At 45.4% G+C, this 14,754-nt stretch overlaps 1 protein-coding gene across 6 annotated transcripts in view; it reads left to right on the forward strand.

The window, feature by feature from the left end:
• Positions 1-498: 498 nt before the first annotated feature.
• Positions 499-14,754, forward strand: part of SEC24B (SEC24 homolog B, COPII coat complex component) — a gene marked incomplete at both ends in the record, with an annotated part of 78,215 nt that continues 63,959 nt past the window's right edge. For all 6 annotated transcript variants that reach the window (XM_084252176.1, XM_084252177.1, XM_084252180.1 and 3 more), the window contains one exon: positions 499-625. In XM_084252176.1, the coding sequence (XP_084108302.1) occupies positions 499-625 (127 nt within the window). The remainder of the gene's footprint in view (positions 626-14,754) is intronic.

Below are 14,754 nucleotides of genomic sequence, written 5' to 3' on the forward strand. Positions count from 1 at the left end.
ATCAAGCTTGAAAACCCCCACTGAGCAGAGGGTCGTCTCAGGAGGAAGGGGCGGGTGGGGTCAGGCGGGCCGGCGCGCTCACCCCTCGGCCTCGACGGCCCCCCCAGCCCTCAGGGCCCGGGCGGGGCAGGGCCCGGGCCCCCCTCCGCCGCCGGCCCTCGCCTCCCCCTGGGGCGCCCCTAGGGGCGCGGCGCGGCTGCAGCGCCGGCGGCGGCCGGCAGGGGGCGCGGCGGCGGCGGCGCGGGCGGACGTGCGGGCGCCTGGGGGGCGCGGGTGGGGGCTCCGCGGCCCCGCGCTTGGCGCTCGGCGCTCGGCGCTCCCGGCTCCCGGCGCGCGCGGGCGGGAGGGCGGGCGGGGCGGGCCGGGGTCCCGCGGCCGAGCCGCCCCCGCGGGCGCGCGGGCCCGAGCGCGCCGGAGCCTCCCCCGGTGACGCGGCGCGGCCCTTCCTCTTCCTCCGGCGCGCCCCGCCCCCCGCCGCCGCCGCCCGCCGCCGCCGTCATGTCGGCCCCCGCCGGGCCCCCGCGCGCGGCCGCCAGCGCCCGGCCCCCGCCCCAGCTCGGCGGGGCCGCCGCCCCGGGAGCCCCGCCGCCCGCGGGCCCGGGCCCGGCGCCGCCCCAGCAGAACGGTGAGAGGCGCCCGCGCGGGGCCTAGTGCGGCGCGGCCTGCGCGCCGGCGGGCGGGCGGGCGGGCGGGCCGGGGCGCGCGGGCCGGGGCGCGGGGGCGCGGGCGGGCGCTGCGCTCGGGGCGGGGGGCGGGGGGCGCCCGGGGCGGCGGTTTATGTAACGAGACCCGGGGCCGGACCCCGCGGGGGGCGCGGCCGGGGGGGGGGGGCCGCGGGGCGCCCAGGTGCGGAGAGACCCCGGGGGCCCTCGGGGGACCCCGAGCCCCCCGCGCGGGCGCCCGCGCGGAGCCGAGGCTGCGGGCGCGGGTCCGGGGGCGCGGGGCGCCCGCCCCGGGGCCGGCTGGCTGCCGAGGCCCGAGCACGCTGCCTGCGGGGAGCAGAACTTAGCGCGCAAGTTTGTGGACAAAAGGGTGGAAATGGGGCGCCCGGGCGGAGCCGCTGTCACCCTGACCCACTTCGGCCTGCGGGGCCGTCCCTGCTGCGGCGGCGGCCCGGCCTGTGGAGGTGGCTCGCGTTGGAAAGGGAGCAGGTGTCAAACGGATTTCAACGAAAACCTTTAGATCTGGGTGGCTGGGGTTTGTTTTTTTTTTTTTAAATCGGAGCTTCACTTGCAGAAATACAAAAAAACGTGCCTGAGCTGGTGGGGCTCGGAGGCCCGGCCCCCAGTGCGTTGTGAAAGCCGCTTTGCTGCTCAGGTCGTTGGCTTCCTGCAGGCAGGAGTTTCAGGCAAAAGTGAATGCCAGAGCGAGGGTGGGGGAGGGCGGACTCTTGTCTACACTGCTGGGAACCCTCGGCAGTTAGGGAGTGAATGCACGAGGAAAAAGTCCTGTGTTTGTACGAGAACACAGCCGTGCTAGTCCTCTTCAAAGGCTTGTTGGAGGGACCTATTTTATTATTGTATTAATGAAAATGTACTGGGACTCGTAAATCAGATCAGCCAGCATCTCATTTTTACAGCTGATGCTTTTTAAACACGGAATTTGTTGAGAATCACGTGGAATTTTCTCCTGAGCTCAAAGCAGGGGCCCGGTGCTAGCAGCCTTTGGACTGCTGGCCTGCAGCAGGCATTGTTCACTCAGACGGAGCGGAGTGGCAGGTTTTGTACTCCTGTCCAGAAAGGGACTCTTTGTGGGCACTGTTTGTTGTTGTAAACTTAATATAAATTCCTATTTTTAAACTGCTTGTGTGAGCAGAAAGTAGAACACAGTCATTTAGGCAGCGATCCCAAGTGTTTAGGAGTATTGTAGGCCCGTATCCTGCATTGATCCGAGGCTTGTGTCTTTTCTTGATTTTCTGAGAACGCGTTGTCGTGAACAGTTTTTAAAGCGGTGAATGTTTATCTTAGCCTTACGGGTTTGGCGAATGCTCAGGCAGTGTCAGGATAGCCTTTGTAACTGGGATGTTCGATCTGTAAGAACACACCAGCCTGTCTAGTTCCATGCCAGATGATGCTCCCTGACTCTGCTGCGTGTAGTCATGCCTTCCCTTCAACATGATCCGTTCCTGATTCAGTTCAGCATTTCCTTCGTGCTTATCAGTTGGCTCCTCAAGCTGAGCCTGGTAGAGAAGATTTATGTCACCTGTATCTTGGTGACATTCCATTTGGTCCAGGCATTGAGGGACCAGGGGTGGCAGGAAATTTGACAGGGGTGGCAGGAAAAGGCTCTCTCCAGGCAGAAGGTTAAAGCACAACAGCCGTCTGCAAGTGTGAAAGTGCAGTTTGTGTTCAGAAATTAAGCCTTCCTGAGTGGTAGGGAAACCCAGAGCACTCAAACTGGGAGAAAGGCCTGATGTGTCAGATGTGGAATTTAGGAATTAAAGAACTGGGGTCAGTTTTGTTGTGTGGGGGGGAGTAGTTTAGTGAAATAACAAGATCAAATCTGTTTTTGCTAATCTTAGGGAAAAAGATAGTTTTGCCACATTATATGGGCGTATATATTATATATGTAAAGATTAAGCAATCGTTTACGACTTGTAGTTTATTCTTTAACCCTATTCTGCTTCTAATGTGTCTCTGAGGAATCCCAGACATGATAAAAAAGAAATAGGTCAGAAGTCTGAGTATGAAACTTCACAGAAGACAGAACTGTGAAACTGGAATGCTACCTAGAGGTCATGTCGGTTGTTATCAGATGTTTTAAAATTGCTTTTTCCTAAGGAAATTGTCTATAGAATCATGATGGAGAAATCAGATGAAAGCAGAGAGAGGGCCAGGTATTTTTGTTGCAGTCTGAAAAATACCTAGTGGACTTCCCAGAGGATCAGGGAAGGATCAGGGTGTTTCTCAGCAATTCGGATGGGCCTGTCACGGTAGCACTGGCCACTATTACATGCTCAGTCCCTGAAATGAGTTACAAGTATTCATGAAACGTTTGTTAAATGAAGTCTAATTCAGTCTTCTAGGTGCATGTACACCTCTCCCTTTCCATTTGCAGACTTGTTTCTTTAGAAACTTTCACATTCTCTGCTTCTTTTGTGGGTCTGGCTGCTACCTTGCTTTAACCTAAACCACTCCGTTGAACACAGTTTGACTGAGTCTGTGAAGTGTTTCTTTTAAACTTCCTTCCCTGGCGTTGTGTTTCTACACTTGAGCTTCATTGAGCAGCATATGGACTTTTGGAATTGGTTGTATTTCCATATGAAGTGGTGAATATTTTTCAGCATTTACGCTGCCTTTTGAGATTCCTTCCAAAGCTGTATCCTCAGACCTAGCAAGATTGACACAAATAATATTCTGGTAATGATAACATAACTCTAAGATTTATTCCAAAGGACTTGAATTGATAGTGGTCTTTAAAAATTTTATTGGGGGAGGGCTTGCACCCAGATTTAGCAATAAACCACTGCTTTTTAATTCTGCTTTTAAAGCAAGTGGTGCTCATTTTCAAGTGAAAATGTGTTTTCTTACTTCCATATGCCTTTTCTGAGAATGGTACTACTGGCAGTTTTCTCATTGAATTGTCAATAATACATGAAAGTTGGGATAGTCATGGGAGTTAGGTGACTTCATTCTCAGGGTGTAAATAAAGATACCATTCACTCAGCAATACTATCTGGTTAGATACAGGAAACCCTTCAGTGTTGAGAGCACATGCAAAATTAAAATGATAAACATCTCCTAGGGTGTCTGCAGTGAGTTCCTTTTGATCAGAGCTTCTCTGTGTCTCAGGTTTCCGGCATCCTTTGTATCCACCCAGAAGCATCAGGTCCTCTCCTGATAACTTCTGTCTAACTTCATTACTGAATACCTCAAGGATCTTATTTCCAAAAAACCAAAAAACAACAAACCACTGGTTTTCTGTAAACCTAAGTCTTTCATCTGGGCTTAAATTTCATTTTTCATTCTCTATATATTGTTTTAGGTATTTGCAGTGACCTTTCCTTCCCACCCCATTCCCTTGCCCGCAGGTTTCTGAGATTGTATCTGCAATAATTTTTGTCAATCACATGCATCACCACTGAGCCTTTGGAATGCATCTGTAACCCCTGATGTAGTGAAATGGACAACAGGGCTTTCCTAGGAATGAGAGCTGCTTCCCGGTCACCCTGCTGTGGGGCAGTGCCTGTGCAGCCTCGTCAGGAGGCGGAGCTAGTGGTGATTGTAGGCTGTGACACAGTCTAGGGTTTGGTGCAGAAAACGTCCTCGGGCTTCAGGGGATAATAATACCTTTCTTGGAGGGTTGTTGAGGGGCTTACATTACATGAGGTACTATTTTGAAAGTATCTGATGCTTCACAAAGCATGTACGAGATGCTTACCAAGGAAGAGTCCCGTTCATTAGCTCTCCTCCTGATCCCCAGGATATAAATTCTTTCGATGACACACTGTGTGCCTTTTCCTCATCGCATTCCCAGTGGTGGCACGCGGTGACCATTCGTTGGGGCCAGTGACCTTGGCTTCATGTTCATTACTGCTTTTGAAAATTGACCACTGATGGGAATCCGCATGTGACCAGCACTCCTCACCCCTGTCTTGTATTTAAGTCTCCATCTCTCTTTTAGACTTTTTAAATTTTCTTATATTGTCCATCTCCCTTCCCTTGCCTTCCCCTCCACAGGCACTCCTGGAAGGTTTCTTCTTCAGTTCACCTGCTTCAGTTAGCTGACTTGTGGGGCGGGTGGGGTCCAGTCAGTGTCAGGTTTTCTAAAAATGTGTGTAGCAAGGAGCTTGTAGCTGGAACTGGTGAAAAGCAGGATGAAGTGGGGCAGAGAGAGGAAAGAGTAAGACAGTGCCATGCCTAACCAGCGGCCTCGCCTAGCTCTTCTGCATTCTTACTATATCTGAGAAACAGATACTGAGAAGTGTCTGGCTTCCTCACCACTTACCACTTATTGAGAGTTATATGGATTAGTGCCCTTCCACATCTTTATTTGGATATAAAATGACAAGTGACACTACACATTTGTCGAGAATCATATAAGATGATATATAGAAAAGCAAAGCACCTGGCGTGTTGTAGGTTTTCAACCAGTATTGGTTTCCTTCTGCTTTTAGCACCTACCATCATGGCATCTGGCTAGAGTAGATGGTAGGTGAGGGCCAGGACTAATCTGCTCTTACTCTGGGAGACTGGGTCAGATGGACCAGGGGCTGTGTCTCTCAGCACAGTCTGTAGCAGGAACTGGCACAGTTACTTTGTAGGTTTTAGCCTTCCATTAGCTAATCCAGGGTGTCGGGATGAGACTGGAACTCCCTAGGTTTTAAGTCACTAGGGCTTTTTTTTTTTTTTTAAGAATTTTTTTTTTTTTTATAGAGGCATGTTTTTATTTATTTGTTTGTTTGTTTGTTTTTGTTTATACACGCACTGGGTACAGTCAGAAGCGCGGGAGGGTGAGAGAATTCACCAGAGCCAGAGCGGGGAGCAGAGCAGGCAGAAGGACCGAAGTACACTGCTGAGGGGAGCAGCGGGCGGCAGGAGAGGTCTGCGCACCATGTGGGACCCTCCTCCCGTGGGATCGAACCGGCGCCGCAGAGGCCACGGGCAGCTTCGCAACCCTGCGCTCAACCGCTGTGCCACCGGGGAGGCCCAGTCACTAGGGCTTTTAATTGTAGAGCTCTCTAGAAGGATGTCTACGTAAAAAATTTTTTATGCTTTTTAACAACTGCATTTTAATAATATTATTGATATTGTTGGCAGGGGTGGCATGTTATTAATGTGAAATAATTAGTACCACATGCACTGACCACATGGATTCTGGCTTTGACTGGAACAGGGCCCTGTAATCATGCCTGTGCTGTTCCAGACTCAGTCCTGTGGTGGGAGCTCGCGAGGTCTGGAGTCTGGGGCGACGGGGCCAGCCGGGTAAATTGTGACAGGAACTGTCACACTGTTTATGGCTGGTTCAAAAGGGTTAATAGCGCGACGGGGATGCTCTTGACAGTGCTGCTGCTTGAAGGGCGACCTCCTTCTCCTGCTTCACTGATCAGTTAGTTTTGTTTCTCAGAGGTGCCTCTCCAGGCAAGTGTGGAAATGCCTCGTCTGGACAGAGGAGTTTGTACTCTGCTGACCTTTGATGCTTATTTTTAAGTTAATGAAAACTTTTCATTTGGCCTTTTAATAAGTCCTAATATCTGATTCAAGAAAAGATTAATGAAATGAAGGTTTTTGATGTTTCATTCGTGCTTCTCTGTCAAGGGGAGGGGCATCTTATGTAATTTTTTTTTTTTAATTTTTAAAAAAGATTTATTTATTTATGCAAGCACTGGGTACAGTCAGAAGCACAGGAGGGTGAGAGAATTCACCTGAGCAGGAGCGGGGAACAGAACAGGCAGACTGACAAAATACACTGCTGAGGGGAGCAGCGGGCGAGACAGGAGAGGTCTGTGCACCATGTGGGACCCTCGCTGGCGGCCGGGGATCAAACTGGCGCTGCAGAGGCTGCGGGCAGCTTCGCAGCCCAGTGCTCAACCGCTGCGCCACCAGGGGAGGCCCTTATTTAAGGTTTTAACTCATTAAATACACAGAACCTATGATTAATTTTTTGTACAGGGACTAGAAGTTCCATAAGTGCTTGTTTTTTAAACTGTGATTTCCACGTCAGGTTTGCTTAAAGCAGAGATTTGATGAGAATCTAGTCTGAAAGGAGACTGTGTCACACAGGTGCATATATCCTTTGGGCAGATCCTGTGATGAGTTATTCTTAACAAAGGGGGCATGGATGCTTACAGAAAAATCTCCGTGGTGTGTGACAGTCTCAGTCAGAATGACCATTGTAAAGGTATATAGACTATTTGTTAAAGATACCTTGTCCACTTCTCAAATTGGATTGGTACCAGTGAGTAGATAGTGTGTTAGAATGATCTATTTCTTTGTATACAGGCAGTCCTCACTTGAAGCCAAGTATGTACATTTTTTTCAGTGATTGTATATAATCTGCTTTTTCAAAGATTGTTAATATTTTTTACTGAGGCACGTTGGTGGATAATTTTTGTCATAATTTTTGATTCTAAGATAGATTTCCACATTTTTTTTTTCATACTTTTATTTTCATATGTGCATATGTTCAACTCACCCTCCAACAAACCACCGTTTCTACATAAAACTAAGACATTGTGGTGTGACTTAGAATTGGTGGAGTTTTTAAGTTGTCTTTACCTGAAATGGACGTCATGACAAATAGTAGTTGTGTGCAGATCTGCCTTAGACAACTAAATGTGTCTGAGTGAAGCCCCCAAATATCTCCCCATTCTAACCTGTGAAATCTTTGCAGCTGGGATTAGTTAAGGCTCTTCAGATGGGGAGAGGCCAGGGATCTGGGTGGGCCTGATGTCAAACTGGAGGAGTCGGAGCCAGCAGAGAAAGGAAGAACTGAAGCAGAGGTTGGAATGATGTGCTTTAAAGGTGGGGGAAGGGGCCACAAGCCAAGGAATGTAGGTGGCTACCCGAAGGTGAAAAAGATAAGGAAAGGATTCTCTTCTCAGAGCCTGAGAAGGAACCAGCTCTGCCCATCACAACTTGACATTAGCCCAGTGAAGCTGATTTTGGACTTCTAATCTCCAGAAGTGTGAGAGAAGAAATCTGTGTTATTTTATGCAACATGTTGTGGTAGTCGTAGGAAACCAGTATATCTGGTAAGATTAAAAAAAGATGGGGGGTGGCAGTATCAAACACCGTAGATGTCATGAAATACAGTGGATTTATGCTTTCCTATGGGTTGATCCTGCTCTTATACTCGAACTACTACAGAATAAAAAGTGTAAAATGCTGAAATAAAAATACTTGAACCTGTATAATGGTCTTGTACAGGACCAATATAAGTTACGTAGTGGAAGCCCTTAAAGTTTTGACTTCCTTCTCTTTTAAATGCCATGTTGTGTAAAATGCTGAAATAAAAATACTTGAACCTGTATAATGGTCTTGTACAGGACCAATATAAGTTACGTAGTGGAAGCCCTTAAAGTTTTGACTTCCTTCTCTTTTAAATGCCATGTTGTTTGTGTTTATACACTGTGGTGGAGTAAGTGCCTGACACACAAATATTTTTCACTTAAGGAATTTACAGTTAGATATGGTAGTACTTATCATCATTGTAAGTATTTTGTGCTACAACATTCAGTGTATTCTTGAAGGAATTAAAATTTGAACACCTGCATGTTTAGAAAGGCAATTTTCAGAACACTATCCATATTTACATATTTACTTAGTCCCTTCAGAATTCTTTTTTTTTTATTAAATAATAAATTTTATTTTTATATTCCCCCATACAACTGCACATGCCCCATTCTGACCCCAATCCCTCCCCTCCTGGGCCCCACCCCCCAAAAAGTGTCTCTGGTTCATAGTTTTTTGTTGATTTTGATTTTCACTTTCTTATAGTTATTCTTTTTCCTGATCCCTTATTTAAGTTTTCTAGATTCCTGCTATGAGTGAGACCATCCGGTATTTTTCTTTTTCTTTTTGGCTTATTTCGCTGAGCATGATCCCTTCCAGCGCCATCCATGTTGCTGCAAATTGCATGTGTTTATCTTTTTTGAATGCTGAGTAATATTCCATGGTATATATGTACCACATCTTCTTGATCCAGTCATCTATTTTTGGGCATTTGGGCTGTTTCCAAAGCTTAGCTATTGTAAATAGTGCTGCTATAAACATAGGGGTTCAGGTGTTCTTTGGACAGAATTCTTTATAAGACAACTATACTCTGCCCTAGCCAACCTCTTCGATGGTCTCTTAAAAAAAAGCTCTGGTGTAGTCTTTCCTGATGATGTGCTATGAATTCTTGGCTTTTTTTGTGCCAAGCCATCATCCTATGTCACGTCCCCATGACAGTAGGCATCTAATATGCAGAATTACCTTTTATTTATTCATCAGATTTTGACAGACACAGGTGAAGGCCGTGTGTGGGTCAGGATATTAAGGCACACAGGAAAGTCATTGTGAGCAGCAAAGCAGGAGAACTGAACTGAGCATGCTGAGATTGTGATGGGCCTTTGCATTCATTTCTCTTTGCCATTGTAACAAATTACCTAAACTATTTGCTTAAAACAAAATGAATGCATTCTCTGTAGCTCAGAAGTCTAATGGGGCTAAAATCAAGGTGTCTGAGGACTGTATTCCTCTCCTGAGGCTCTAGGGGATAATTCATTCCTTTGCCTTGCCCTCCTTAGAGGCTGCCCACATTCCTTGGCTCACAGCCCACTCTTCCCCATCCTAGCCAGCAGCCCTGCATCTCACTGAGAAGGTGACTGTCCTCACATCTTCTTTTGACTCTCCTCTGCCTCCCTCCTTCACTTTTAAGGACTCTTTTTTTTTTTTTTTAAACACTACACCCCTTGGATAATCAACGATAATCTCCTTGTTTTGAGTGCAGCTGATTAACAACCCCAGTACCATCTGCATTGTTCACTCCCCATTGCCATTAACCTTATGTTTGCACAGGTTCCCGGGAGTGGGGCAGGGACATCAGGTGGGGAGGAATTATTCTGCCTTCCACCACCTTAAAGAATTGGTGAAAAGACAAAGCATCAAATGGCTTTAAACTAGGAAGTTGCACCATCAGATTTGCTTTCTGGAAAAATCACTCTGGCTGTTTGGTATACTCATTTCTCTAAAAAGTTATATCATACAGTTTAGTAGGTCATTTCCAACATTTTTTTTTTAAACTTTTTTTTTTTTAAATAGAGGCATGTTTTATTTATTTATTTATTTATTTGTTTGTTTATACATGCACTGGGTACAGTCAGAAGCGCAGGAGGGCGAGAGAATTCACCAGAGGCAGAGCGGGGAGCAGAGCAGGCAGAAGGACCGAAGCACACTGCCGAGGGGAGCAGTGGGCGGCAGGAGAGGTCTGCGCGCCATGTGGGACCCTCCTCTGGTGGCCGGGGAGCAGCCGGGGATCGAACCTGCGTCGCAGAGGCCGCGGGCAGCTTCGCAACCCAGCGCTCAACCGCTGCGCCACCGGGGAGGCCCCTCCAACATTTTTTTTCATCAGTGTTTTAAAAACTTGTTATTTTGCGGTAGGTTTAAATTTGCACAAGTGATGCAAAGATAATAGAAAATACTGCACCCTCTAGTCACCTTCCCCTGAAGTCTTCTCATGTCTCAACATCTTCCCCCCAAAATGGTACATTTATCAAACTAGGAAACTAACTTGGATGAAATACAGTTAACTCAAATACAGTTTTTATTTCATTTCACCAGTTTTTTCACTAAGTTAAAGAATTCTTGTCCCGGATCCAGTCCAAGGTGGCATGTTGCACTCCGTTCTCCTGTGACTGTTGCTCAGTCTTTTCTTTGTTTAGGACTTTGTGCTGATTAGCTGTTTCGTAGATGTTCACTCATGGCAGGTTTGCTGGCGCCTTTTCATAAAGGAGATTTCATGGGTTCAGAGTCGGATGAAGTGTCCTTATCAGATCAGATCAGGGGTTACGTGATGGCCACGTGTTTCTTACTGGTCCTGTTAACTTGACCACTTGATCAAGGGAATGCCTTAGTCAACTCGGGCTGCTGTGATAAATCCCACACACCAGTGGCTTAAATCACAAACATTTATTTTCCACCGGTTCTGGAGACTGGACCCTGAGGTAGAGTTGGTTGGTCCTGGGAAGACCCTCTTGCTGAGTCGTGAGGCTGCCATCTCGCCGTGTTCGCGAGGTGTTTCCTGCACGCACGCGTAGAGAAGAGACCGCTTCCTTTTTCCATTGCGAGGACCACCATGAGGTCTCGTCCCTCGTGACTTAATCCATCTAATGACTTCCCAAGGACTGCATCTTATTACCATCAAAGAGGGGTGAGGGCTTCAACTTAAGAATTTTGGGAGTATATTTGCAGCCCACAGAAGGGTCTGCATGCCTGTATCTTTCACAGTAAAAGTAGTATTTTTTTCTTGTTCTTACTCTGTTAGGACTAAGTCACTTAATTCCTGACTGTGTTCAATAGAAAAGGAACTAAGTTTTACCTCCTGGAATAAGGGCTATCAAATACTTTGTGGGCATATTGTAAAATTGCCACAGGAATTAATACATATTCTTGGGGAGATCCTTTGATGTCACTGTCCTTTTTCTCCTTAAAATTTCAGTCACTGGGGCCTCCCCGGTGGCGCAGCGGTTGAGCGCTGGGTTGCGAGGCTGCCCGCAGCCTCTGCAGCGCAGGTTCCATCCCGGGCCACCGGGGAGAGTCCCACATGGGGAGAGTCCCACCTGGTGCGCAGACCTCTCCTGCCGCCCGCTGCTCCCCTCAACAGTGTATGTCATCAGTCTGCCTGCTCTGCTCCCTGCTCTGGCTCTGGTGAATTCTCTCACCCTCCCACGCTTCTGACTGTACCCAGTGCTTGTATAAATAAATAAATAAATCTTTTTTAAAAAAAAAATTTCAGTCACTGATTCTAGTAACCCTTCTTGGTTCTCACCTGCAGTAATTATTACTGTAAATTCTAATGAGTTTCTCTTTCCCTCATCCCTTCTACTTGTATTATTTGGAATTTTTCTGTAAAAATAAGACTTGCCCTTCTTTTTCCAGTATAGGCCCCTGAATATTTTCTTTCTTTGAATTATAATCTAGTACTATCATTTATATTTGTTGCTCAAGTTGTTACAACTTTGGCCATTGGGAGTTTTTTCAGTTGACTCCTTTGTGTCTTTGCCCCCATCCTTTTGTTTTTTAGCACTTTCTTACTTTTTGGCACCATAAGATACTCCATCTTGTAGTTGCTCAAGCTCAGCACTAGAATCAGCCCTTTGTCCGAGGAGCCCCTGTTCCTTTTGTTTGGACTTGGTATTTAGAAACCAGGAACGGGACCCTGGATATCCTTCCTGGTACCAAGGTGTCACTGCTTCTAGTCTCTCATTGGGCAAAGCTAGGAGATACGCAGACATACCTCCCCCGCAGCCCATTTGCATAAGCATCTAGAACTGTGTGTTTCCATCTGTGCGTGGATTTACTAAACACCTGTCAGGTTATGCATTTGTAATAGAGTTAGATTGATTTGTCATTTTCCGTTCCATCCTAGATTTTTTTGACATCCTCATTGACTTTTTGCAACATTTTGCATGTAGTTTGCATCCATTCTCTAGTACTGCTTTGCAGGTTTTGACAAAAGCAGCAGTCAGGCACCACCACTGCAGCACCTACGGATCAGTTCCAGTCACCAAAAAGGTTGTCTGCATATAGGCCCTTTGTAGTCAACACCTCTCCCCTCTGGTTACCTGCCCTGTAACCATTGCTCTGTTTTTCATCCCTCCCACTCTGCCTCTTGCAGAATATCTTATAAATGGAAGCATAAAATATTTAGAGTCAGCTCTATTCATCCAAGCTGTTGCATGAGCCAACCTCTGTTCTCTTTTATTGCTCTGTTGTATTGTGTTGTATGTAGGTGACAGGATTGTTTATCCACTCCTCTGCTGTTGTTGCCAGTCAACTGCAGTAAACATTCATGTGCTGGTTTTTGGGTAAACACAAGGTTCCGCTCAATGAAGTAAATATGTAGGAGTAGGACTGCTAGTTTAATGGTTAGCCTGTGTTTAATTTACAGGAAACTTCCAAACTATTTTCCAGGGTGGTCGTACTATTTTGCATCCCCTACAACAATGTGTGAAAGTGCCTGTTGCAGCACATCTTTGCCAACATTTGGTATTTTTGTTTTGTTTTAGTCATTCTAATGAATGTGGAGATATGTCATGATGGTTTTAATTAGCCTTTTTCTGATGGCTAATGATGCTCATCCGTATATCTTCTTTGGTGATTATCTTTTGAGATTTTTCACCAGTTTTTGGTTGGATCATCTGTTTTTTTTTACTATTCCCTTTAAGTGTTCTTAGTATATTCTGGATACAGTCCTCTTTTTTTTTATATTTAATGGGCAGTTTTATTAGATAAAGGATAGGGCAGTAAAAGACAGTTGCATAGACGCAAGTGGGCAGGAAGAGCTGTCCCAGAAAGGACAAGTTTGCTGAGAGAGGCCTGCGTGGTTGCAGGCAGGCGGTCTTGAGGAGAGCGGCCTCTGCTGAGGGAGGTCAGTGAAGAGAAGGCCCCGCAGGTGCAGGTCACGGGTGGGCAGGAGCCTGCTGCCCTGCAGAAGGAGAGAGTTGATGAAAGGAAGCACCTGCATAGTCACAGGAGGGCAGAAAGCCCGCTGCTACAATCCTCTTTTGAGTATGTGATTTGCAAATATCTTCTCCTAATCTGTGGCTTATCTTTTAATTTTCTTAGTGCTTTTAGCAAAGAAAATTCTTAATTTATAAGTCTACTTTATCAGTATTTCCTGTCACTGATCATGTTTTTAATGTTATAGGTAAGAAGAACTTAATGCCAAACCCATATTCACCTAGATACTCTTCTGTATTTTCCTTCTAGAAGTTTTTTTTTTTAATTTTATTTTTAGGTCTGTAGTCATTTTGACTTAGTTTTTGTTTGAGGTCTGAGAAGTGTTGAATTTTGCTTTTTTCCCTGTGCATTGCTTGAAACCCTTTGTTGAGAAAACTCTCTCTCCTCCATCAAGTTGTCTTGTGCCTTTGTGAGAAATGAGTTGGTCATGCTTTTGTGAGTCTATTTCCACACTGTTGTCTTCTGTGTGTCTATCCTTTTACTAGTGCCACATTTTCTTCATCACTGTAGCATATGTAAAGTAAGTCTGGAAAGGAGGCAATGTGAACCTGCTGTTTTTTCCCCCTCAAAATTAAAAAAAAATTTTGCTGTTTTACTACCTTTGCTTTTCCATAGAAATTTTTAAATCAACTGTTGATTCCTGCCAGAGAAGCCTGCTATCTTTTATTGAGGTTGTTTTCAGTCTGAAGATCAAAGTTAACATAAATTCTACCTTAGTATTAAGTCTTCCAATCTATAAACATGGGATGTAAATGCATTTATTTAAAATCTTGATTTCTTTGATCAGTCTTTTGTAGCTTTTTGCACATAGATCCTTCATGTTTCATTAGGTTTATAGTCTAATCTTTATTTTTGATGTTATTATAAATAATGTTTTGTTAAAGTTTAAATCCCATTTGTCTTTTGCTGGTCTTCGGAAGTACAATTTACTTTTGTATTTTCACCTTGTATCTTGTTTCTTTGATAAACTCTCTTATTAGTTACAGGCTTTTGTTTCGTAGAATTTTTTGTAGTTTTTACATAATCATGTCTTTTTATAAAGAGAATGTTTTATTTCTTCCTTTATAATCTGTGTGCTATTTCTCTTTTTCTTGCTTCATTGAAGTGGTTTGTACATGCTGAACATTTTTAAATAGGACTGGTGAGAGAGGGTATATCCTTATTTTTTCCTAATCTAGAAAGAAAGCAGTTTGTATATTGCTGTTGTATGATGTTTGCTGTAAGTTTTTGGCTGTTCCTCGTTAGGGACATTTCCTTTTTTTCCTTTTTAGTATGCTGAGAGTTTTTGTAATCATGAATGGATGTTGATTTTTGTCTTGTGATTTTCTCTAGCTATATGGTGAATTACACTGAATGTACTTCAAATGTTGAGCCAGTCTTGCATTCCTGGTGTAAACCCCATTTATTTTAAAATCATTTCTCTTTCTTTGTTTATATTAGCTACATGTTCATTCACTAATGAAAGTGCTTTGAAGTCTTTTTTAAAAAAAAAAAAAAGATTTTTTTTTTTAATTTTATTTTTATATTCCCCATACAATTGCAAACCCCTTATTTTGACCCCATTCTCTCCTTTCCCCGCCCACCCCCCATA

Source organism: Talpa europaea (assembly GCF_964194135.1).
Source record: "Talpa europaea genome assembly, chromosome: 13".
Lineage (NCBI taxonomy): Eukaryota > Metazoa > Chordata > Mammalia > Eulipotyphla > Talpidae > Talpa > Talpa europaea.